The 23,570-nt window shown below is 56.2% G+C and overlaps 1 protein-coding gene and 1 pseudogene across 1 annotated transcript in view; both read left to right on the top strand.

Annotated features, from left to right (window-relative positions):
* Positions 1–5,764, top strand: part of LOC135877923 (glycine N-acyltransferase-like protein 3) — a 38,807-nt pseudogene extending 33,043 nt beyond the window's left edge.
* An 8,671-nt stretch (positions 5,765–14,435) lies between these two features.
* LOC135877922 (glycine N-acyltransferase-like protein 3) overlaps positions 14,436–23,570 on the top strand; it is a 30,204-nt gene continuing 21,069 nt past the window's right edge. Inside the window, exon 1 of the mRNA XM_065403446.1 lies at positions 14,436–14,587. Within this exon, the coding sequence (XP_065259518.1) occupies positions 14,436–14,587 (152 nt within the window). The remainder of the gene's footprint in view (positions 14,588–23,570) is intronic.

Here is a 23,570-nt window from a genome sequence, read left to right as displayed (position 1 = left end):
GGGGTCACTTCCTACCCCAGCCGAGGGGTCAGGACACCCCAGGGTGCAGCCAAGATGGCCGACACATGGAGGAAGAGGGGGTCACGACCCTCCTCCCTCCCTGGCAGATGGGGGTGGGGAAATGCAGTGGCTGGATCCCATCCCAGTTTCAAACCCAAAGGTTTGGGGGGGGGGAGCAAAAGGGTGTTGAGGCTGCATGAAAACTCCCCCCTGCCCCCTGCTAGTATCAGTGAACAGACTTGCCCTAAGGGTGGATGTGAGACTGCTCTGAGCTGGGTATTGGAAAGGGTGAGTTTGAGTCGAGCCAGCTGTGAGCATGCTGACCGTGCCTGGTAGGACAGGGATGGGGAAGATGCTGTGGCTTCTATGGATAGCATTTGGGGGTTCGAACTTCACCAGGACAGTCACTAGTTTAAGTGACCCTGCCCAGTGAAGAGATGAAATAAAGTAGGATTTTTCTGTAATATTTTTACAACACTATGTGTGCCTCAGTTTCCCCCTATGTGTTGCATGGCTACCCAGTTGCGGGGGCGAGGGTGAGGATTAAGTTTACGCTCAGGGCAGGCTAAGAGACATAGGAGTGGGTGTCACCTCCCTGTGAGGGTGGAATAAAGGGTCCTTAAGGAACTTGTTGAACTCAACCCAGATCCCCAAGGGGGCCAGAGAGACAAGGCAAGCGCTGCTGACTCCTGGATTTCCCCGCCTCTCAGCCGGGAGGCTGAGCAGAGACCCCAGCTCGAGAGCACAGGACTGGGAGGTGGGGGGTGCTGGACAAAGATGGAGGCTCTCACCTGGAGCTGGCCAAGGAGGTCAGATGGAGACAGAGACAGCCTGGAAAGGGATTTTCACTCCAGCTTGGCTGGGCCCTGGCTGACCGCAATGGACACTGCTTTACCCCCAGTTCTCTCTGCTGACCTAAGGCCGCTCCGTGACTCATAAACTGGCCTGGCTTGACAATGCTGCCGGGTGTCACTGCAAACACAGGCTGGGGTGTGGGAGCCCCCAAGAGCGGCCAGGTCTCTCCCGGGGTCTGGCTCAGTGGGAGGCACCGGGCAGAGCTCGCGGGGTGGAGCAGGAGGGCTGGAGCCCAGAGGCTCCATCTCAGAGGCGGTGGCCTGCCCTGCAGGAAGAGTGGGGCCCCTGGGGGGTGGCACTTTGAGGGCTCCTCCAAGGGGCAGAGTAAAAGCTGGGGCCCAGCATCGATCCTGGGAATCCGGGACATCCCCGGACTCTGACCGCTGTGTCTTGGCAGGTCTACAGCGCTGTGATGCATGTGAACCGCGGGAACCCGGCTGGCCAGGAGGTGCTGGTGGATTCATGGCCAGAGTTCAAAATGGTCCTGACCCGGCCACGCAGAGAAGTGCGGCCTTTGTTGGTCCCCTCCCATCGGCCGCGCTCCCCTCCCCCGCCTGACCCCATCGCTGCCCCGCTCCCCTCCCCCGACTGACGCCATCACTCCCCCACTCCTCTCCCCTGCCTGATGCCATCTCTGCCCCGCTCCCCTCCCCCGCCTGATGCCATCTCTGCCCTGTTCCCCTCCCTGCGCCGTTCACAGGATCCCTTCCCCCTCCTCAAACTCTTACTTGGGGCTCGCTGTGCCCTGCTTCCCCGATGCCGTCCCTGAGGGTCATGGGGGGAGGGCAGAGGCTGCGCTCACCCACAGACAGTGTCCCCCCTGCAGGTGGCGCGAGACCCAAGCGATTATTTCACCAACTTGTACACGACCTTCTACCGGGACGAGGGCGCCTGCCGGGCCCTGCTGGAGAACAGCTGCACCGTGGACTGGGGCCAGGCCTTCCAGATACAGGGTGACCCCCTCCAGCCCCGCTCTGTCCAGCACCTGCCACATGGGGGGCAGGACCGCTCCCCCTCCCACAGGCCAATAGTCCTGAGGAGCCTGCCTGGGCCCCTTACCCCCCCCCCACAGGCCAATAGCCCCGAGGAGCCTGCCTGGGCCCCTCCCCCCCACGCGTCAATAGCCCCGAGGAGCTCACCTGGGCCCCTTCTCCATCCAGACCTGGGATCCTGAATGCGCCGAGCTTGGGAACCCCCAGTTGGGTCATGCCGGCTCACAGTGGCCCTTGGCCCCTCCCTGCTGCTCTCCCCTACCGGGCTGGGCCCCCCACGTCCATGGGCACCTTTCAGGGGCCCCTGCTGACAGCGCATGGCTGTCCCTGCAGGGCTGCAGGACGGGGTATACGAGACCATCAGGGACATCACCAGGGCCAGGGGGCTTGAGATGGAGACGTATCCGCACCGGCTGCTGTTGCACCCAGACCCACCTGCCATGCCCCAGTACCGGTAGGTGCCCCTGAGATATGGGGTGTGTGAGAGAGAATGGGGCAATGTACACAACCAGCCTGTGCTAGATGGAGGGGGGAGCGGGGCTGGGGGAAGGGGAGGACCCCGGGGTGCCAGGCCAGAGGCCTCCATTGTGCCCTAGATCTGGTGGCAATGAGTTCCCCAGGCTAACGGTGCTGGCAGAGTGAGGGCATCACCACGGCCCCACACACAGCCCCAGGCCTTGGGCACATGCTGCCAAGGATTTCCCATCCTGCTCCGGGGCAGGGCTGAGTCAGCCCTAGAGCTTCGCCAGGGGGCAGGGGCAGCCCAGCCTGGCCAAGGAACCTCCTTGGTCCCAGGATGGGGAGAGCAGGGGGAGGGGCAGCCTGTAACCCTTCAGTATCCTGGGACGGGCAGCCAGGGGTCCTTGACCCCAGAGCTGTCCCCTCTCAGGGGAGGGGGGCTCCAAGCACAGAGCCCCCTGGTCCCTCCTTTCCTGTCAGTGGGTAGGTCTCCAGGCAGGGGGTTTGCTGCCCACTGAGCCCTGGTGCTTTCATCTCAGGGAGCTGAGCTTAGCCAAGGCCCATTGGCACCGATGACTCTGCTGGGGCTGGACTGGGCCTTGTCAGACAGCCCCTGTGCTGAGGCCGCGGGAGTGTGTCGATCCCCTCCCCGCATGTGTCAGGGCCTGACTTGATCCCGTCCCCCCAGGGCTCCCCCTTCTCCCCCACGCCAGGTCTATCCTCTCTCAGCCTCCCCCCATTCTCCGTGTGCCAGGTCACTCCCCCTCCAGCCTCCCTCCCCTCCATGGGGGACACTGGGAGGAGCGATATGGGGGCTATAGCCACCCCAGAATTTGCCATAGCCTCCCCTCCCAGTGCAAAGGCCCAACGTTACGCAGCAGTAAGGATGGCAATGCCATACCATGCCACCCGTCAGTCTCGGCTGCTTCTGGCGATGGCGCTGCCTTCCGAGCTGGGTGGCACAGCCCTCCCCCTCAGGATACATTCCATGCCCCCCAGTTTGAGATTCGGCAACCCCCCATCCCCTCCAATTTTTGTCCAGCCCATCTCAGCCCCACAACTGGGAAGAGGATGGCGCCGCCGGACACTGCTCCTCTCCTATGCCATGTCATACCAGCTCAATTTCTGCTCCCCGGGCTCATTCCCTTATACCAGTTCGACCCTCCCAGCCCCGGGCTCACTGCACCCCAAGCCCGAAGCTGGGTCAATATCCCCCTATGTTCACACCTCCCATGTTTGGTTGCTCCCCGCTCCCCTCCCCTAGACTTACCCCTTCTCCTGCTGGTTCTATTCCCCCTGCCCCCCATGCGCTGACATCCTCCCCTTGCCAGGTCAACCCCCTCTGTGCTCACCCCACCCCGTCCTGTGTCTCTCTCCCCCCTGCCCTGTCTTGCAGGCCTGACAAGGGGCTCAGGCTGGCCCCCATGTCCCCCACCCACGCCATGCTGCTCAGAGACACCTGGAACTTTGGGGGGAACAGCAGGAGCCTGCTGTACCTGTGCCTCCTGATCCGCCACTTCCCCAATGCCTGCCTGCTGGCCCCTGAGGGGACCCCCATCTCCTGGTCCCTCACCGACCAGCTGGTTGCCCTGACGCACGGTTACACCCTCCCGGAGCATCGCGGCCAGCACCACATGAAGCTCGTGGTGGGGATGCTGGCGGCACAGTTGCATGCCCGCGGCTTCCCTGTATACACCCGAGTGCTGCCCCACAACGAGCCTTCACTGCACATCCTGCAACGGCTCGGCTTCCGCATCCTGCCTGGGGTGTTCTCCCGGCTGGTGGTGAGGCCTGGGTTCACCCAGTCCCAGCCAGCCAGTGCCCGGGACTCGGCCCAGGACCCTGCGCCAAGCTCTGGGGAACGGCGACACGCCCAATAGCACATAGCATGGGGGGAGAGGAGAGGAGGAGAAGGGGACACGGCCTAGGGCCCTGCACCCAGCTCTGGGGGACAGCCACGCTCCAGCAGTACATAGCCCTGGGGGAGGGGAGGAGATGGGGACACAGCCCAGCCATGCCCAGGGACCTTCCACCCCCGAAAAGGATACACATTGACCAGCCACCAAGGGAGCTCAGCTGTCAGCCCTTGGGAAGCCGGGGCCTAGTAGAGGAGACTATCTCATGCTCCATTATCCCCTGGAGCAGGGCAGAGGCTCAGTAGGGGGCACTCTCCCCGGCAGTCAGTGCTGGCCCCAAAGAGAGCAGGGTGAGGGCTCAGCAGGGGGCGCTCTCCGCTCAGAGTCCTGCCCCCGTGCCCTGTGCTGTGGGCTCAGCAGGGGGCGCTCTCCCGCTCCCTTCCCCAGGCAGTTTGTTGCTCGGCTGGGGCTGTGGTGGTGGGGGGTCCCCTTTCCAGGAGCTGCGCCTGGTCTTGCCAGAGCTTTGGTGCAAGCTCCTTTGGGCTCCGACCACAGGTCCCAGCTGTGAGCGATATGGGGGCTATAGGCACCCCAGAATTTTCCATAGCCTCCCCTCCCAGTGCAAAGGCCCAACGTTACGCAGCAGTAAGGATGGCTGCTGCTGGTGATGGCGCTGCCTTCCGAGCTGGGTGGCACACCGCTCCCCCACAGGATACATTCCATGCCCTCCAGTTTGAGATTCGGCAACCCCCCATCCCCTCCATTTTTCTGTCCAGCCCATCTCAGCCCCACAACTGGGAAGAGGATGGCGCCGCCGGACACTGCTCCTCTCCTATGCCATGTCATACCAGCTCAATTTCTGCTCCCCGGGCTCATTCCCTTGTACCCCCAGCTCACTGCACCCCAAGCCCGAAGCTGGGTCATTATCCCCCTATGTTCACACCTCCCATGTTTGGTTGCTCCCCGCTCCCCTCCCCTAGACTTACCCCTTCTCCTGCTGGTTCTATTCCCCCTGCCCCCCATGCGCTGACATCCTCCCCTTGCCAGGTCAACCCCCTCTGTGCTCACCCCACCCCGTCCTGTGTCTCTCTCCCCCCTGCCCTGTCTTGCAGGCCTGACAAGGGGCTCAGGCTGGCCCCCGTGTCCCCCGCCCACGCCATGCTGCTCAGAGACACCTGGAACTTTGGGGGGAACAGCCAGAGCCTGCGGTACCTGTGCCTCCTGATCCGCCACTTCCCCAACGCCTGCCTGCTGGCCCCTGAGGGGACCCCCATCTCCTGGTCCCTCACCGACCCGCTGGCTGCCCTGACGCACGGTTACACCCTCCCGGAGCATCGCGGCCAGCACCACACGAGGCCCGTGGTGGGGACGCTGGCGGCACAGTTGCATGCCCGCGGCTTCCCTGTATACACCGGGGTGCTGCCCCACAACGAGCCTTCACTGCACACCCTGCAATGCCTCGGCTTCCGCATCCTGCCTGGGGTGTTCTACCAGCTGATGGTGAGGCCTGGGTTCACCCAGTCCCAGCCAGCCAGTGCCCTGGCCTCGGCCCAGGATCCTGCGCCCAGCTCTGGGGAACGGCCACACACACATAGCACATAGCACGGGGGGAGGGGAGAGGAGGAGAAGGGGACATGGCCTAGGGCCCTGTGCACAGCTCTTGGGGACAGCCACGGTCTGCCAGCACGTAGCCCTGGGGGAGGGGATGAGACAGGGACACAGCCCAGCCATGCCCAGGGACCTTCCACCCCCGAGAAGGGGACACATTGACCAGCCACCAGGGAGCTCAGCTGTCAGCCCTCGGGAAGCCAGGGCCTGGTAGAGGAGACTAGCTCATGCTCCATTATCCCCTGGAGCAGGGCAGAGGCTCAGTAGGGGGCGCTCTCCCCGGCAGTCAGTGCTGGCCCCAAAGAGAGCAGGGTGAGGGCTCAGCAGGGGGCGCTCTCCCGCTCCCTTCCCCAGGCAGTTTGTTGCTCGGCTGGGGCTGTGGTGGGGGGGTCCCGTTTCCAGGAGCTGCGCCTGGTCTTGCCAGAGCTTTGGTGCAAGCTCCTTTGGGCTCCGACCACAGGTCCCAGCTGTGGCCCACCCCTTACCTCCCCTGTGGTGTTAGGGGGCAGGTGCTGGCCTTGCACGGTTGCTCCAGGGCCAGCAGCCAGCTGGAAAGCCAGGCCAGGGCTTGTGTTGATGATGGTGCACTACACACGGGAGGGGAGCGGCTATAGGACCCCATCATAGAGCCCTGCTGGGCCCGAACACAGGGAGGAGCATCCGCTCTTCTCCCTGCCCCCCAGAATGGACGTCCTCGGCCCTGGGCAGGCGACTTGGGACTGACCTGCCCCCTGCCAGCCCCAGTGCACAGGCTGCTCCTCCCCATGTAGCTGGGCCCAGCTGCAGCCCCAGTGAGCTGTGGGGTTGGGGGGGAGGGGACCCCCCCCCACAGCAGACATGGAAGGTTCTCCTCCCCCTTGCTGGTAGGTCAGTAGCCGTGTGGAGACGAGGTGGGGCACTCCGGCTCCTTGCAGGCCCCAGGGACACGCATCCCCTTCCTCTCAGGGGGTGGGACAAAGAGAGAATTTTCTGTATTAGTTTTGATGCCTGTGTGCCTCGGTTTCCTTCTGTACTTTGCATGTCTGCCCAGTGGGTGCCAAAAGGTTAAAAAGCCTCTCCTGGGGCAGAGCAGGGACAGGAGGGGGAGTGTCACATGGCTGGGGGGCAGGAACTGGGCGTTCAGGATCAAAACCAACCCAGATCAACGGAGGCTCCACAAAGAAGAAGAGTTGTCGTTCGGTGGGACTCAGGAGCTCCCAGCTAGGACTGAAAGAGATGGAGACAGGATCCATTGTTGGCTCTTCAGCAGCTTGGCTGGGTGGGGCCCTGGCCTGAGTCTTCACCTTCACTTCTCTCTGCTGCCCCAGGGACCTCCCAGGCCGGGTTCCCGGGGACCAATAAACCGTGTGCTGTGTGGAAAAGGCTTTGGGATGTCACTGCAAACACTGGCTGGGGACACTGGTCCCCGAAGAGCAGCCAGGTCTCTCCAGGGGTCTGGCTCAGTGGGACGTGGTGAAGCAGGGGGGCTGGAGCCGTGTGCTCGACCCTGGAGGAAGAGAGACCCCTTGGGGGGCTGGCACGTCACAGGGTTCCTCCAAGGAGTGGTTTAAAAGCTGGGGCCTAGCACCGATCCTGGGGAGCCACGACCGGGAGCAGCGCTGTGGGTCCCAGCCGGGGGCACCCGGCCAGTGTGGGGTGTCTCCTTCACAGCCAGAACCGACAGCAGAGAAGGGGGGGCACATCTGCAGGCAGACCCGGGGTAGAGCCAGCCCTGCCCCCAGCCAGGGCACAGTCCCACCAGGGCACAGCGCCCCCCTGCCGGCCAGAGAACTGGCCCCCCAGAGCAGTGCCCCCACCCCCAGCCGGCCGGCCTGCGTTGCCCCATAACTTTGACTCTCAGACTTGCACACAGTCTCCATTTCCCAAGACTGAATCATTATTTTAAAAACTGTATAGAAATCACCACTCTCCCATCATTCCGTGCATCTGGCCCAGCCTCTGGCCCAGCTCCGGCCTCAGCGGAACCGCTTCTCCTCCCACACGTACAGCTTCCCTGCAGGCACCTTCCGGAAAAACAGGCTCTTGCCTCGGCTCATGTTCCCCTGCACGGAGAGGAGAGGAGACAGCTTTCAGGGTGCCCTGCCCTGCCCTACCCTGCCCTGGGCAGCTTCCCTCTGCCTGTCACCCAGGCCCCAGTCTGCCTAGCCCTTCCGCACCACCAGCCTCCTACCCACACACAGGGCCAGCGCTTCCCAGCCCTTTTATAACCCCCACCCTGAGATGAGTGCCAGGCACGACTGCCCCACACACGGCGTCGCTGCGCTATGGGGCTGGGGCGAGGCTGGCATGTTACTCATAAGAACATAAGAATGGCCGTACTGGGTCAGACCAAAGGTCCATCTAGCCCAGTATCCTGTCTACCGACAGTGGCCAATGCCAGGTGCCCCAGAGGGAGTGAACCTAAAAGGTAATGATCAAGTGATCTCTCTCCTGCCATCCATCTCCACCCTCTGACAAACAGAGTCTAGGCACACCATTCCTTACCCATCCTGGCCAATAGCCATTAATGGACTTAACCTCCATGAACTTATCCAGTTCTCTTTTAAACCCTTTTCTAGTGCCTGTATATCTTTTTTGAGATGGGGAGACCACATCTGTACGCAGTATTCAAGATGTGGACGTACCATTGATTTATATAAGGGCAATATATTCTCCGTCTTATTCTCTTTTTAATGATTCCTAACATCCTGTTTGCTTTTTTGACCACCTCCTTGAGCAGCTGGCTCCAGCAGTCTAACCAAGAGGAGTAGTTGGGTGCGTAGGGGGGGAGGCCACCAGCCAGCCTGCAAGAGAGGAGAGGGGGGAGGAAGTAGCAGTGAGCCGGCCACCGTAGCCTATTCCCAGAACCTCCCTGGCCTCCCCAGCACCACTTCCTGTCTGAGCCCTTCTGGGCTACGTCGCTTTAACGGGGCCTGAGCCAGGCAGCTCAGTCAGGTCCCAGGATCCCCAGCTGCCCCCTGTCCTTTCCCCCATGGCCAGAGCTTCCTGACCCTGCCCCCAACACTACAGCGGGGCAGTCGGGCACCAGGGGAGCAGCCTTTCTCCTGGGGACAGAGCTGATGCTCCCTAGTGAGATGGCCAAGGGCAATACTCCCGAGGGGGTGGGGAGGGCTGATTCAGGAGGGCAGAACTCCTCCCCCCCCCACTAAGTCCCAGCTGTACTGCAGGGCGGGCAGGGACCGGCTCTCACACCCGAACAGGCCCGGGTCTATTCTGGGAGGCTGCAACCTGTGATTTTGCTCCTGCCAAGCGTGCCATGGGACGGGAGGCACTGCAGGGCCAGGGAGCCCAAGAGGCTGCCAAGCGTCTGGGGAAGAGGGGAGCCACAGGAGCCTGCGCGAGGGGCAGGGGGCGAGCTGGGAGCACAGCCAGGACTAGCTCCATGTCAGGCTGGGAGGGGGGACAGATGGGGCCGGAGCCCAGGATCGCGGCTCTGCCAGCTGCAGCAGGGAGGGGATGATCTGTCCCCCGCATCCCACCCTGCCGCCCAGTCGCTAGCCCCAGAGGTGTTTCACCGGGGGTAACTGCGGGTGGGGGTTGATTTGTTCCCAGCGCCAGCCCCAGCAGGGCTGCAGCTACCCTGGGGGACGGTGCCTCTCCCTGGCTCGGCTCCTTTCCCTTCCCAGACCCGTGTATGCACCGATATTCCAGTCTGACCGTGGCCACATGGGGGCTTTTGCCACTTTCACTCACCGCTCCAGCTTAGCTTCCCTGTGTAGACGAGCCCTGGGGGACGGGCTCTAGCCCAAAGCAGGTTCAGCACCCCTCAACTCTGGCTAACCGTGCTCTCCCTCAAACGGTCCAGTCCCTCTTTGAACCCCCCTCAGCTCCCTCCTGTGGCAGTGAGTTCCACAGGCCCCTCACACATTAGGGGAAAAGCCACCTCCTTTTATCTGAATGTGCCAGCCTTCAGCGTCCCCGGCCGCCCACCCGGTGCCATGTCTGGGCAGGGCAGAGCGCTCTCGCCTGCCGGTGCCAGCTGTTCACATTCCACATCAGCAGCCAATGACAGCAGCTCCGCTCCCCCTCTGAAGGGTTTCTACCTAGCCCCTTAGAGGCCGGAACATCGTCATTCCAGAGCAAACCCTATAGGATGTGGGGGGGAGATGCTGCATCTCCCTGCTTCCTGAACAGGAGCCGCTGCGTCCCCTGCTCCTCAGAGGTGGGGCAGATGCCCTTGCGTTGCAGGGGCAGGCTGCAGCTGGCTCGGGACGGCGTGCGGGGCACTCACCCACAGTCGGAGACGAACACAAAGGGGTACGTCAGCATACTGGCAAAGAACTGCAGGCACGAGAGATGGGCCACAGTTAGTAGGGCGGGGCGCTGGCTCCGCAGCCCCGCACGGAGCCCCCAGCCACAGGAGCACAAGGAATGGAGAGGGAGGGTGTCTCAGCGGGGCCCTGCCCAGAGAGGGATCTCACTGGCACTCACTGACTTTCTCCTGGGCAAGGAGGTCTTTGTCCTTCCCTTCCCAGGTCACCAGAGAGACCAGGCTCAGGACAGATATGGGCTGGACGGGTAGGGCAGTGGGCACAACATGCCCAAGGGGAGGGGGCCAGCTGGGCAGAGCACCAGGGGCGGGGCGGGGCCAGGCCAAGGTGCACGAGAGGGTGGAGAGCTCACCCACCATGCAGCACCAGCTAGTGATTTAGACTCACGTAGGCACACCAGCCTCACACCCCATGGTTCCCTCAAACTGGCCACTCCCATCCCAGAGCAGTTCTGTGGGGCTACCCCCCCCCCAGACCTGAGAGGAGAGTAGGGGTTACACACGCACTCCAGTGACAGCCTGTGAGTAGCTCTTCATCTCGCTCATGGTGGAGACCTAGAGAGAGAGGGAAACGCATTGAACAAGGAGACCCTGCACCCTGCCACAGCCTGGCCCCTCCATCCCCAGACACAGGGGTCTGCCTCTGCCCCGATTCCCTGCACCGAGTCTGCACGCTGGGCTCCGCCAGGGCCTGAAACCCAAACTGTCCCCACGCGGGTTGCGGCCGCTGCTAGGACAGGCTCCCCGGCCGGGACAAGCAATCGGAATCCAACCTTCTCGGGCCCGCTATAATGGGAAGTCTGAAACACTAATTAAAACAGATGTGGTACGCCCGTAGGAGAGAAGGTGCAGGGCACTATACTACACAAAGAGGCAGTAAAACAAATAAAATATCAACACCTTCCACCTTAATGCCTGGCCCTAACAAAAAATGTGTTGCCATATGTCCTATGCTTTTCCAGGGATACCTGGGCAGAAGGATCCCAAAAGAAAAAGAAAAAAAAAGGGGTGGAGTATTAGGATATAGATATTCAGGCCTGTAAGCAAAGGCCTAGACTTTAAGAATGTAGGTGTATTCTTATCACTTAGCTAGTTATAGAGGAACAAAACAAGAATCAAAATCACAGTCTGCCTGTGTCTGGGCCTTCTCTCACCATGACAGTCTGAGGCCCTGTTCTTAGGCTAAGGCCTTTGGCTAAACAGCAAAGGCAGCCATAAGCTGGGAAGCAAACGGTCACGTCCTCACCAGTCACACTGAAATAAGGTAGTTTTGGGCTGTTAAAAAGGTGATCCAATTTTTCACCTCCAGAGAAAGGGAAGAGCCTAGAAGATTTAAAAAACACTTAGTTTGATAGCATCCTGTCTGACAAGAACTCATCAATAGCTGGGGTGTGAAATCCTCATTTCTGTGTTGTTCTATCACTTCCCTATTATTTGTCTGTGTAATCGCTGTTTGGTTCTGTGATTGTTTCTGTCTTCTGTATAATTAATTTTGTTGGGTGTAAACCAATTAAGGTGGTGGGATATAACTGGTGTGACAGACCCAGACCAGTGGGGTACAGGAGTCTGGTAGAGGGCAAATATACTGGTCACTGGATGAGTAGTTTTCTGTTCCCTGAGTGACCAGAGAAGGGGCTGCACTAGAGTAATCAGGAACCTGCTAGAACCAGTTAAGGCAGGCAGGCTAATTAGGACACCTGGAGCCAATTAAGAAGAAGCTTCTAGAATCAATTAAGGCAGGCTAATCAGGGCACCTGGGTTTTAAAAGGAGCTCACTTCAGTTTGTGGTGCGAGTGTGAGGAGCTGGGAGCAAGAGGCGCAAGGAGCTGAGAGTGAGAGGGTGTGCTGCTGGAGGACTGAGGAGCACAAGCGTTATCAGACACCAGAAGGAAGGTCCTGTGGTAAGACTAAGGAAGGTGTTTGGAGGAGGCCATGGGGAAGTAGCCCAGGGAGTTGTAGCTGTCATGCAGCTGTTACAGGAGGCACTTTAGACAGCTGCTGTCCACAGGGCCCTGGGCTGGAACCCGGAGTAGAGGGTGGGCCCGGGTTCCCCCCGAAACCTCCCAATTGACCTGGACTGTGGGTTCTTCCGGAGGGGAAGGTCTCTGGGCTGTTCCCCAACCCACATGGCGAATCTCTGAGGCAAGAAAATCTGCCAATAAGCGCAGGACCCACCAAGATAGAGGAGGAACTTTGTCACATTGGTTAAATAATCATGTTACAATATGTTAAAATTGGTCAGTTAAATTTCATTAAAATAATTGGTTACGGTATGGCTAAGCAGAACTCAAGTTTTTATATTCTGCAGTCAATCAGGAAGTAAGGGGGGGATAGAAACAGAGAATGGGGGGGAATTGGAATAATATTTTGCTAAGGGAGGGAATGGGAATAGGGAATGGGAACAGGGCCACAGGCAAGGCTCTGTGGCGTCAGAGCTGGGAAGGGGGACACTGAGAAAAAAATTAAAATCATTTCTAGCTAAAAGTTCACCCCAATAAACATTGAATTGTTTGCACCTTCAAACTTCGGGTATTATTGCTCTCTGTTCATGCGAGAAGAACCAGGGAAGTAAGTGAGTAAAAAAAGAAGCCCTCTAACAACCTTGTTTGTACAGTTCAGAGAGGCAGCAGAATCCTGCATGGTGCCCGTCCCTTATCAAATAAGCTGCCTGGTGACAGCTCCTGCATGGTGCCGGTCCCTGCCTGGTGACAGCTCCTCTATGGCCCAAGGTTGGGAGGGGTGGTACAAGCCCAGCCCCTAATAAGCAAAGCCACATCCTAGTTCCCTGAGCAGCCAAATGCTGCAGCACCCATGGCCCCGGGTCTCCCACTCCTTGGTCATGTATCGGGGGCTGACAAGTGGAAACTGTAATAGTTTAATGAACTGTGTGCATGACTCGGTACTTACCACTTTGGTGCCGCTCCCCAGTGGCTGCAGAAGGGTTCAAATGCTGCTCCTGGGGCAGAGCAGGAGACATGAGCTGTGTGTGTCACGGACCGGTCTGGGGAGGTGCGCATGGGCGTTACCAGACTGGCGGAAACTGACCCACATCAATGGAGGAGCCGAGAGGACAATGGGAATCCCAAGGACTGACCAATCAAGACGAAGCGGAAGCACCAGCAGGCTGACCGTGTGAACCCAGCACGCTTTGCTAGGAGAGGAGACAAGAGGGGTGATAAGACCGTGTCTCACAGAGACACAGCAGCTCTGCTCTGGGACTGACAGTTGGAGACAGCAGCTCGGCTGGGTAGACCCCTCACACCGGGGGGACTGAATGCTGGCCGAGCCCCTGTCTCTCTGCACTGACGTAAGGATGCTCACCTCCTGCAGCCAGGTGACTCAGCCTTGTTTTGCACAGGCTGCCCGCTGTCGCTGCAGAACCTCACTGGGAGCATCATGTACTGAAGGGGCCCAGTACAAGTCTCCTGCAGGAGTCTGGCTTTGACTGGATTTGCTGCAGGGAGACAGGGTCGCTGGTGCTGAAGGCCCAGTTTCAGAGTTGCGGAAGCCACAGGCCTGCCCCTGTGGAACTGTGTGGGTCCCTGTGGCTCAGCACATATGCCAAAGGGGTTGCTCCCAGGGGACTGGTTACAGGCTGGAGCATAGACCAGACCCTGTAGGTACGTAACAAAGAATACCCTTGCCAGAGGGTGGCTACAGATGTGGTGGGTTATCTCAATCAAGAGACCTTGAATCACAGTGCAGGACGAGGTGGGGCTCCGACAGAGACCCGAACAGCCAGGATTTAGCAAAGAGATACGGGCACATCGCCTTAGGATAGTGATAAACAGAAAAAAATCTGCCTTCCTAACCAATTTGGGACTTTCTGAGCTTAAAGTGTTACCATTTGGGTTAATGAGTGCAGGATCCACCTTTCAAAGGCTTGCGAATCAAGTGGCTGGGTGACAGGACTTTGCTCATGTCTACATTGAGGATATTGCAGTCTTCAGCAATTCCTTGCCAGAGCATAAGGATCACCTGGGAATGGTGCTGAAGAGCCTCAAAGGTGCAGGTCTAAGTGTAAAGGTGTCAAAGTGCAGGATGGGGCATTGAAGATGTAAAACAAATTCTGTCAGGAAAGGCGAAGCCGGACTCTGGCCAGTGAATTGTGCACTGACACATCCAACACAGGCTTGGGAGCGCTGATGATGCCAGCAGGGGAGGGCACTGAGCAGCATCCCAACCCTTTCTGAGCAGAAAATGGACTCCAAGTGAATGGAATGACGTCGTTATAGAACATGAATGCTCGGCAACTGTGGGTTGTCCGACAGCTAAGATCCTACCTGTTCAACCAGAGGCGCTGGGTACTGACTGACTGCCCCCCTTTAGCGTGGCTACACAGAACCAAAGGCACCAACTCTTGGTTGGTACGCTGGAGTACAGCCCTCCAAAGGCATGAGATGCAGACTCAACATGTCATGGGGGCAGACGCGCTATCCAGGCAAGAGGGCCCAGAGCAGATGCATTTGGAATAGCCAGTGGCTAGGCCTAGGGCGTCAATGTCAGGCGGCGACAGGACACAGATGTGCCCAAACACGCCCAGGCAGGTACGTTACATGTCCAACAACCATTTTCTCACTATTACACTGATGGGGTCGTGTGTGATTGGTACATTCCTCAGGGTACAATCTGGACCGATGGACAGCTGTGTCCCCTCAGCTCTCCAATTTGGGGAGCCTTTTACATTGCTTCATTGTGAGAGCAGCCACTCCTGGCCTGTTCACACACGGCTTCTCGCATGCAAAATTACTCCCAGCTGAATATATGAGTGCTTCTAGCCAGCCACTCCTGAATTATATTGCAGAGTGACACTAGCAAATTCCCAGTCCTAGACTTGTCTCCAGAAATATGCGTTTTGTATTGCCCAGCTCTCTCCTTCTGGACAATACAAGCTCATAGAAAGTCCATCATTTCATTACTAGAAAATGACATGCACAAATCTTGTTATCTCAAGTGGAGGGTCCCAAACACTTCAATCCAAACACACTGGCTTAGATAAAACAACAAAACAAGTTTATTAACTACACAGAGAGAGAGAGAGAGAGAGATTTTAAGTGATTACAAGTAATGAGGCATAAAAGTCAGAATCGGTTACAAAGAAATAAAAGATACAATGCAAACTAGCTAAGTGAACTTAAAGCAAATGGATTTCTCTCGCCGTGTATTCATGACTGTCTGGCTGGATTCTTTCAGCCAGGACGACTCCCCCAGTTCAGTGATGCTTCCTTTGTCTTTCAAACCTTATTGATGCCGTGAGTAGAGATGAGGAGAGAGAGAGAGGTGATTTGGGGCATCTGTTCCTCATTTTTACACCTTTAGCTCCTCTTTGAGAATCACCTCTAGCTGGGGTTCAGGCAACAGCGAGTCTGTTTGCCAAGATGTAAATTTCTCGCTCACATCCTTCTTCCTGTCAAAGAATGGCTGCTTAACTAAGTGATATAGTCCAGTTGATTTTGTTGACACCTGACTGACATGTCAATTTCCCTGTTTGCTCTGAGGAACTGATTTGGGCTGCTTCCCCAGATTTGAAATATGCCTTAGCAACATGGTAACTGAGCCTTCGTGGGTCACAACTGAGAATACCAAATTCAGGACCAACTGCTGAAAAATAGAGCTGATATGCCCCAAAGCTGGTGGCTATTCTCTCATGAGATATACCAAACCAGCAACAAAAGTAAATTGCTATTTCACCACACTGGCTAACAAGCAGTCAGAACAGCAGTTTCCTTAAGCATTCCAGTCCTTGTATCGCCACCAAAAACACTAGACTTATAGATGAGTGGTTCTTTAAAGCCAATTTAATCTAATAACAGGTTCTTCTGATCCAAAGGACCATGCCCAGGTCAATATACAACTCAGATCTTACTCAAAAATCACAGTGTTGCCAGTCCTTTAGTATCTGAAATCTAAAGGTATATTCAAAGAAAGAAAGAAAGAAAGAAAGAAAGAAAAAGGTGAGAGTTAAAATTGGTTCAAGGAATCAAATAAGTACAATAACTGCAAAGTTCTTGGTTCAGGCTTGTAGCAGTGATGGAATAAACTGCTGGCTTGATAAGTCTCTGGTTACTTCCAAATCATTGGAAGGACCTCAGTCCCTTGGTTAGAATGTTCCATTAGTACAAGTCCTTAGTCCAGAGGTTTGAGCTGGAAAGAGGCAAAATGGAGGTGTTTCCAGGGCCTTTTATAGCTTCTGCCATGTGGAGGGAAACCCATTGTTTCAAACAAAGCCCTCAGCACAGCTAGTAGAAAATTACAGGTAAAAGATGGGGTTTGGAATCACATGGGCAAGTCACGTGTCCAGGCATAATTTTGCTTAGTCACAGCAGGAAATCATTACCTATACCCCAGACAGCACCTTTGCAGGACAGTCCATTCAGTGTACATGGTCTCCCATGGTCCATTGTCAGTTAAGTGTTTCTTGATGAGCCACTTAATATGGGTCATTTCTTGATGAGCCACTTAATATGGGTCATTACACATACTGAATCTATTTCCCCATGTTAAGTATCCTCACACCGTCTTGTCAACTGTCTAAAATGGGCCATCTTGATAATCATTACAAAAGTTTTTTTTTCTCCTGCTGATAATAGCTCATCTTAATTAATTAGCCTCTTACAGTTGGTATGGCTACTTCCACTTTTTCATGTTCTCTGTATGTATATATATTTTCTTACTATATGTTCCATTCTATGTATCTGATGACGTGGACTGTAGCCCACGAAAGCTTATGCTCAAATAAATTTGTTAGTCTCTAAGGTGCCACAAGGACTCCTGTTCTTTTTGCGGATACAGACTAACACAGCTGCTACTCTGAAACCTTAATTTGAATAGTCCCTCCAGGATGTGCAGGCTAAATACCTTGTGGGTGTTACCCCAGGAGGAAACAGTTGAAATCCAGGTATAGAGCCAATACTCATAACTTCAAATACAAAATGATACATGCATACAGATAGCATAATCATATTCAGCAAATCATAACCTTTTCATAGACATCTTACATGCCACATTTTGTACAAGATTTGTTGCAAATATGTAACAGTGGTTGCAACAATGATCTATATGGTCATATTTTAATCAGATAACATCACAAACATCATACAGCAGAATCTTATAACTTTACCTACAATGTTGCCACACATATTTTACCGTGACAATAATTATCAGCAAATTATGAGTTTTCCTATGATACCTCACAACGCATACTTTGTACAAAATTTATCATAGTCTTGTAAAAGTGGTGAACATTGGGGTACAGTGTGTCACAATGGTCTGCCAAGAGCTAAGAACTAGATTTCAAGCTCGCTGACCATTATGGTTATTGCAAGATGTTTGTACGGGAAACAGTTTACAAGCTATGTAGAATACTGGGTTGAACAACTGTTGAAGGGAGACATGTCACTTGAGGCGAGGTGAGTCTCAGAGCTAACTCAATCAATATTGAAAATCCTGAACATCCCTGGAGGCAGCACTTTGTTTACTGTCTGGGCCAAGTGGAGACCGGTGATCATCACAGGGAGCAGATGCCAGAAAGCCAGGGATGGGAACCACCCCGCTCGGAGCTTGCCCCTTTTTACGAGGAGTTTGATCAGGTGCTGGGTGCTGTGCTCAGTGGAGTAGCCAGGGTCTAAGTATAGGGGGAGCAAACATAAAAAAGGCAACCCCCCCCCTTAGCTCCACCTCTGGCCATGCCCCCCCTTGGCTCCTCCCATTTCCCCCCCCCAGATTAACCCCGGGGCTCGGCTCAGGACTCCTGCGGGCTTCCCGGGGGTGTGGATACCCCCATCCCCCCGCGGGCCCGGGAGAGTCTCTCCTGCCCAGCCCGCTCTGCAGGTGTCCCCCGCCGAGCTGCGCCCCCGGCCCCACCTGCGGGGTCCTGTCCCCCCCGCCCTGGGCTCCAGGCTCCTGCGCCGCGCCAGAGCCCCCCGTCCAGACACTGCGGGCTGCGCCCCTGCCTTGCGGGCCCGGCCCCGGCCCCGGGGAGCCCCTTGCCCGGAAGGGTCCCCTAGTGCAAGGCACCAGACCCCCGCCGCTCACATTCTGTCCTGTGCTGCCGCCTGTCCCCGGCCGATCCCGGCCCCGCGCTGCGGGCGGATCCCGGCTCCGGCTCCGGCTCCGGCTTGGGGCGGGGAGCGCTTGGCTGCCGAGCCCTGAGCCGCCGCAAGAGGTGGCTGCACCTGCGGCGATGTTGGGGCCGCGTGGGGCGCGATGGCCGAGCCGGCCCCCTCGCTCCTCCGGCCGCGCCTGCCGCCCCCCGCCCCATGGCTCCTCCAGCCGTGCTGCCCCCAGCGCCGGCCCGGCTGTCCTGCACCGCCGCCTGTCCCCGGCCGATCCCGGCCCCACGCCGCGGGGGGATCCCGGCTCCGGCTCGGAGCGGGGAGCGCTTGGCTGCCGAGCCCTGAGCTGCCGCAAGAGGTGGCTGCACCTGCGGCGATGTTGGGGCCGCGTGGGGCGCGATGGCCGAGCCGGCCCCCTCGCTCCTCCGGCCGCGCCTGCCGCCCCCCGCCCCATGGCTCCTCCGGCCGTGCTGCCCCCAGCGCCGGCCCGGCCTTCCTGCGCCGCCGCCTGTCCCTGGCCGATCCCGGCCCCACGCCGCGGGCGGATCCCGGCTCCGGCTCCGGCTCGGGGCGGGGAGCGCTTGGCTGCCGAGCCCTGAGCTGCCGCAGGAGGTGGCTGCGCCTGCGGCGATGTTGGGGCCGTGTGGGGCGCGATGGCCGAGGAGCCGGCCCCCTCGCTCCTCCGGCCGCGCCTGCCGCCCCCCCCGCCCCATGGCTCCTCCGGCCGTGCTGCCCCCAGCGCCGGCCCAGCAGGCGCCGCTTTTGGGAAATGTGCTGAGGGGAAGCGGCTGCTTCCCCCGCACCCCACTAGCTACACTACTGGCTGTGCTGCACCCCCAGCGCTTCACAACAGCCGCGCCAGCCTGGACAGCGACCTTCTCACCCCTGAACCAAGCACAGGGCCAGTGGGGAGACAGCAAGCGCTGGATGAGGCGGCCAAAGTGATTCTCGGGCTCACTGTGGTCTCCAAGGCAGCTTTGCTGCCGGAGCAGCTGCAGCACATCCTGGGTCTCTACTCGGAGGGGTTTTCTGATGCCCCCCCCCCAGGGGCTGCCCACCGCGGAACCAGCATCAGAAACACAAGAGGCAGAGGTCGCCCCTGAGCCTGGTCAGTTTCTGGCGGCACATCTGTTATTAATCTAGGAATGGGAGGGATTTCCAATTTATTACCCAAAGCAGAATGTATTGCAAGCTGCAGGCAGCCGCATGTAGCCAGTAATGGCAGGTTGCTGGCACCACCTGGAATTCAAAATGGAGATTGGGAGCGCAAACAACACTGAAACAAGAATTTAATATTAAACTTGGACTAGAAACTCCAGCAATCTTTCAGAGCTGTGCCTAGGTTTGCCAGTTGTGGTTGGATGTATTCCTGGAAGTTTCATCACATGACATAAAAGATTAATCTTTAATTCCTGGAGGGTTGGCAATCCTAGATGAACTGTGACGGGTTCAGTCACAGAGACGCCCTTGGGACTGCCACCTGATGTGCTGAGACTACCTCTGAGCCCGTTTTCCCTGCCAGCTTGGGACTCCAGAATCCTGTCTTGTTGAGCCAGACATGCCAGTCTGCTCCAACACAAACCCAGGGTCTGAACCACGTGCCCCAAAGCTGCAGACTTAACTGAAAAGAGCTTAAGAAGTGTTCCTGTCTCTAGCACCCAGACACCCAGTTCCCCATTGGATCCAAACTCCAAATGAATCCGTTTTACTCTGTATAAAGCTTATACAGGGTAAACTCATAAATTGTCTGCCCTCTATAACACTGATAGAAAGATATGCACAGCTGTTTGCTCCCCAGGAATTAATTACTTGCTCTGGATTACTTAATAAGTAAAAAGTGATTTAATTAAATACAGAAAGTAGGATTTAAGTGGTTCCAAGCAATAACAGACAGAACGAAGTAAGTTACCTAGCAAAATAAAACAAAGCACAGAGATCCAAGCCTAATGCAGTAGGAAACTAAATGCAGGTAAATCTCACCCTCAGAGATGTTCCAATAAGCTTCTTTGACAGACTAGACTCCTTCCTAATCTGGGTCCAACAATCACTCCCAGCCCCATAGTTACTGTCATTTTTTCCCAGTTTCTTTCAGGCATCTCTTTGGGGTGGAGAGGCTACCTCTTGAGCCAGCTGAAGACAAAATGGAGGGGCTTCCAGGGCCTTATATAGTCTTTCTCTTGTGCCACATCACAGCCACAGAATGGGGTCTCTAGCCACCTGGGCAAGTCACCTGTCTATGAATGATTCAGCTTTATGCAGGCCGACACCATTGTTTACATGTTAGTTTGAACATTCCCAGGAAAGGTCAGATGAGGATTGGCGTCTCTCAAAGTCCATTTTTAGTTAAGTACTCCCAATTACTTGAATAGCCCCTTCACACTATGTTTACCAAATCTGCCTCACGTGCTTCCTACAGCAACGATCACATCCCTCAATATGCTGGCCATGCTCCTACTTCTACAGCCCAAAATGCCGTTAGCCTTCTTGGCAACAAGGGCACACTGTTGACTCATATCCAGCAATCACATCTCCCAACTCCTTTAGCAATCTCAGCTGCAGTGCATGCGGCCCCATGGACTTGTGCTCGTCCAGCTTTTCTGAACAGTTCTGAACCACTTCTTTCTCCACAGAGGGTGGAAACACTTGGAAAAGATTTGCAGCTGAGATTCAGGAGAGGGAATCTGTAGGGAAGGATGCTTCCTGCTGCTTTTTTCTCCCCTGTTGGAGTTTCTTTTGTTTCCCTTCCTGCTTGATGACTCTGCTTGTTGCTTAAATGCAAATTAAGTAGAGCACCCATTCCTTTGTTGAGACAGGCTTGTTTGCCAACCTCAGGTTAGAGCACGTGTTAACACCATAAAGGGGAATCTTATCACTTCACGTACAATGTTGCCACACACATATTTTATCAGGGTAATACTGATCGGCAAATTATACATTTACAAATAATACCTTGCAAGGTTGTACAAAGATTATTACAACAGTGGGTACGCTGTGGACACAAGGGTACATTCTGTCACACTCCCCTACCTTCCCACTTCAGTCCTTTGTTCTCGTGATGGGGTCTTTGCTCAGCTTCCCTGAAGTCCATAAAACATGGGGACTTGCTTTGTCTCTCTGGCCCCTTTGTTGATGTGGGTCAATTTCAACTAGTTCCTTAATGACTCCCTCCTCCACCCAGGCAGGGAGGTGACACCCACCTATGCCTCGTAGCCTGCCCTGAGAGCAAACTTGCTCCCTTTTCTCCCCCCAGGGTAACACTGCAACACAGAGGGGAAACTGAGGCACATACGGGGGTCATAAAATACTACAACAAATTCCCACTTTGTCACAGGGACCAATCCCCTGGTATTCTTGGTTTTTTTGCCCCACCTGGCTGATCTGACCCAAAGTGGCTCTATTCACCATGGTACTGTTTCCAGGACGCTGGGGCTTTCAAATGTGCTGAGAAGGCCCAAGATGAATCCTGGTATGTTATAGGAAATGCATTTCCTGCTGTGGGGCGCTCACACTCAGGGTCATTGGCACCCCATTGTGCTGGGTACGGCACGGACACACAGTGACCAAGACCAGGCCGGCATAGCAGGGGGCTGCAGGTCGGGATTGAGGGGCATCGGTGGGGAAGGGGGGAAGGCAGCCCCTGCTCTCACTCTGCCCCTGGCCCTGGTCCATTCTGGGTGCACTTGCATTTCTCTGGAGGCCCCTCGACCTCTGCCCAGAGCAAAATCCCAATCAACTGTGCCATGCGGCTGCAGGGATGTCACCGCCTCTGGGCTCCAGGACTGGCAGACTCTGTTAATGGTTCATTCGCTGGGGGATAAGAGGCTGGAGCAGCCCCTGAAGGAGAGACAGACAGGGACCTTGCAGCTCCACAGACACCCAGGAACTGCTCCTTCCCCTGGCATAGAGTGACCCCAGGTGAGTGGGAGCCCTAGCCCTGTACGGACAGCCCTGGCATCACTTGGCCTTACAGCAGCCTTCTTCTTGTGGGGTATCTGGTGAGCACAGGGGCTGTACACGGACGGGTGAGTTATTGTACGGTCTCTGATGAGCGTGGGAACCATGCACAGATTGGTGAGTTATTGTAGGGTCTCTGGGGAGCACAGGGGCTGCCGACAGACTGATGAGTTATGGTAGTGTCTCTGGTGAGCACGGGGGCCGTGCACAGACTGGTGAGATACTGTAGGGTGTCTGGGGAGCACAGGGGCTGCGCACAGACTGGTGAGATCTTGTAGGGTCTCTGGTGAGCAAGGGCACTGCATATAGACTGGTTAGTTAATGTAAGGTCTCTGGTGAACACACAGGGGGCTGTGCATATGTAAGGGGACTGCATATGTAAGGAGCCTGGCAGGAACATCTCCCTGAGCTGGTGTTGGCCTATAACAGCCATGTCCATTCGTCGACAGGTTACGCTCCTTTTTATCTCATGTTTGGGAGGGATCCCAGGTTGCCATTGGATATTCTGGACAGAGAGGGCCCTGAGGAGGATGAGGTGACCAATTTGGATGACTGGGTCAAAGGTCACCATGACAGGCTGAAGATAGCCTGTGACGTTGCTTTCAATACAACTAAAGACACAGCCCGAAGTAGGAAAAGGACTTATGATCGCAAGTCCAGTGGGGCTCTCATCAGGCCTGGTGACCGTGTACTAGTTCGTAACCATAGACACCGGGGGCGTAATAAAATACAGGACAAATGGGAGTCAAATCCCCACATTGTAGTCGCTCACAACAATCCCGAGCTACCAGTTTACACCATCCGGCCTGAACGAGGGGGTCCTGAGAGAGTAGTACATAGGGACCAGTTGAAACATTGCACTCTTAGTCCAGATAGGGACCATAGGAGGCGTAGATCAGTACACCCCGAGGAGGCTGAAACCAATTGGGACATGGTTCTAGTCCCACAAACCGAATACAGAGGGGGACAAAGTGGGGCAAACCCAAACCCTAACGAGAATGGCCAGATCCTTCAAACTGACCCAGTATTACCTGAGGATAGGGAAATAGAAAATATGGGTAACGAACCACCAGTCTTAAGAAGGTCGCAGAGGGCTAATAAGGGTGTACTTCCTGTTAGATTTAGAGATAATTATGTTATTGGTTCTATGTAGTGTTTTAATGAATATTGTTATGTATGGTATTAAGAAGTAGATGTGGAATGTTAAATATGTTAGGTGTTCTTTTAATAATTGTTAATGGGTTGTTAATATAAAATGATGTGGGTATATGTTGTTACTATGGGGCCCGGATGTACCGGTGTGAATATGGTGGATGTGGCAGTATTTTAGCAAGGGGGAATGTAAGGGGACTGTTGCCCCCTTACTAACATTCAGTGGGGGTGTTTTGATTGGCTTGCTCCCAGTACTAAAAGGGGAAGGGTCGATGGCAAATCAGGAGCCTGAGACTGACAGTCCCCAGGAACAATGGGGAGAGGCCAATGCTCCAGATCAGCCTGATGGACAGGGCGGCCAGGCTAATCA

This window comes from Emys orbicularis, chromosome 4 (genome assembly GCF_028017835.1).
Source record: "Emys orbicularis isolate rEmyOrb1 chromosome 4, rEmyOrb1.hap1, whole genome shotgun sequence".
In the NCBI taxonomy this organism is placed as follows: domain Eukaryota; kingdom Metazoa; phylum Chordata; order Testudines; family Emydidae; genus Emys; species Emys orbicularis.
The sequence above is the reverse complement of the archived record's forward strand: the minus strand, read 5'-3'. Positions and strand labels throughout refer to the sequence as shown.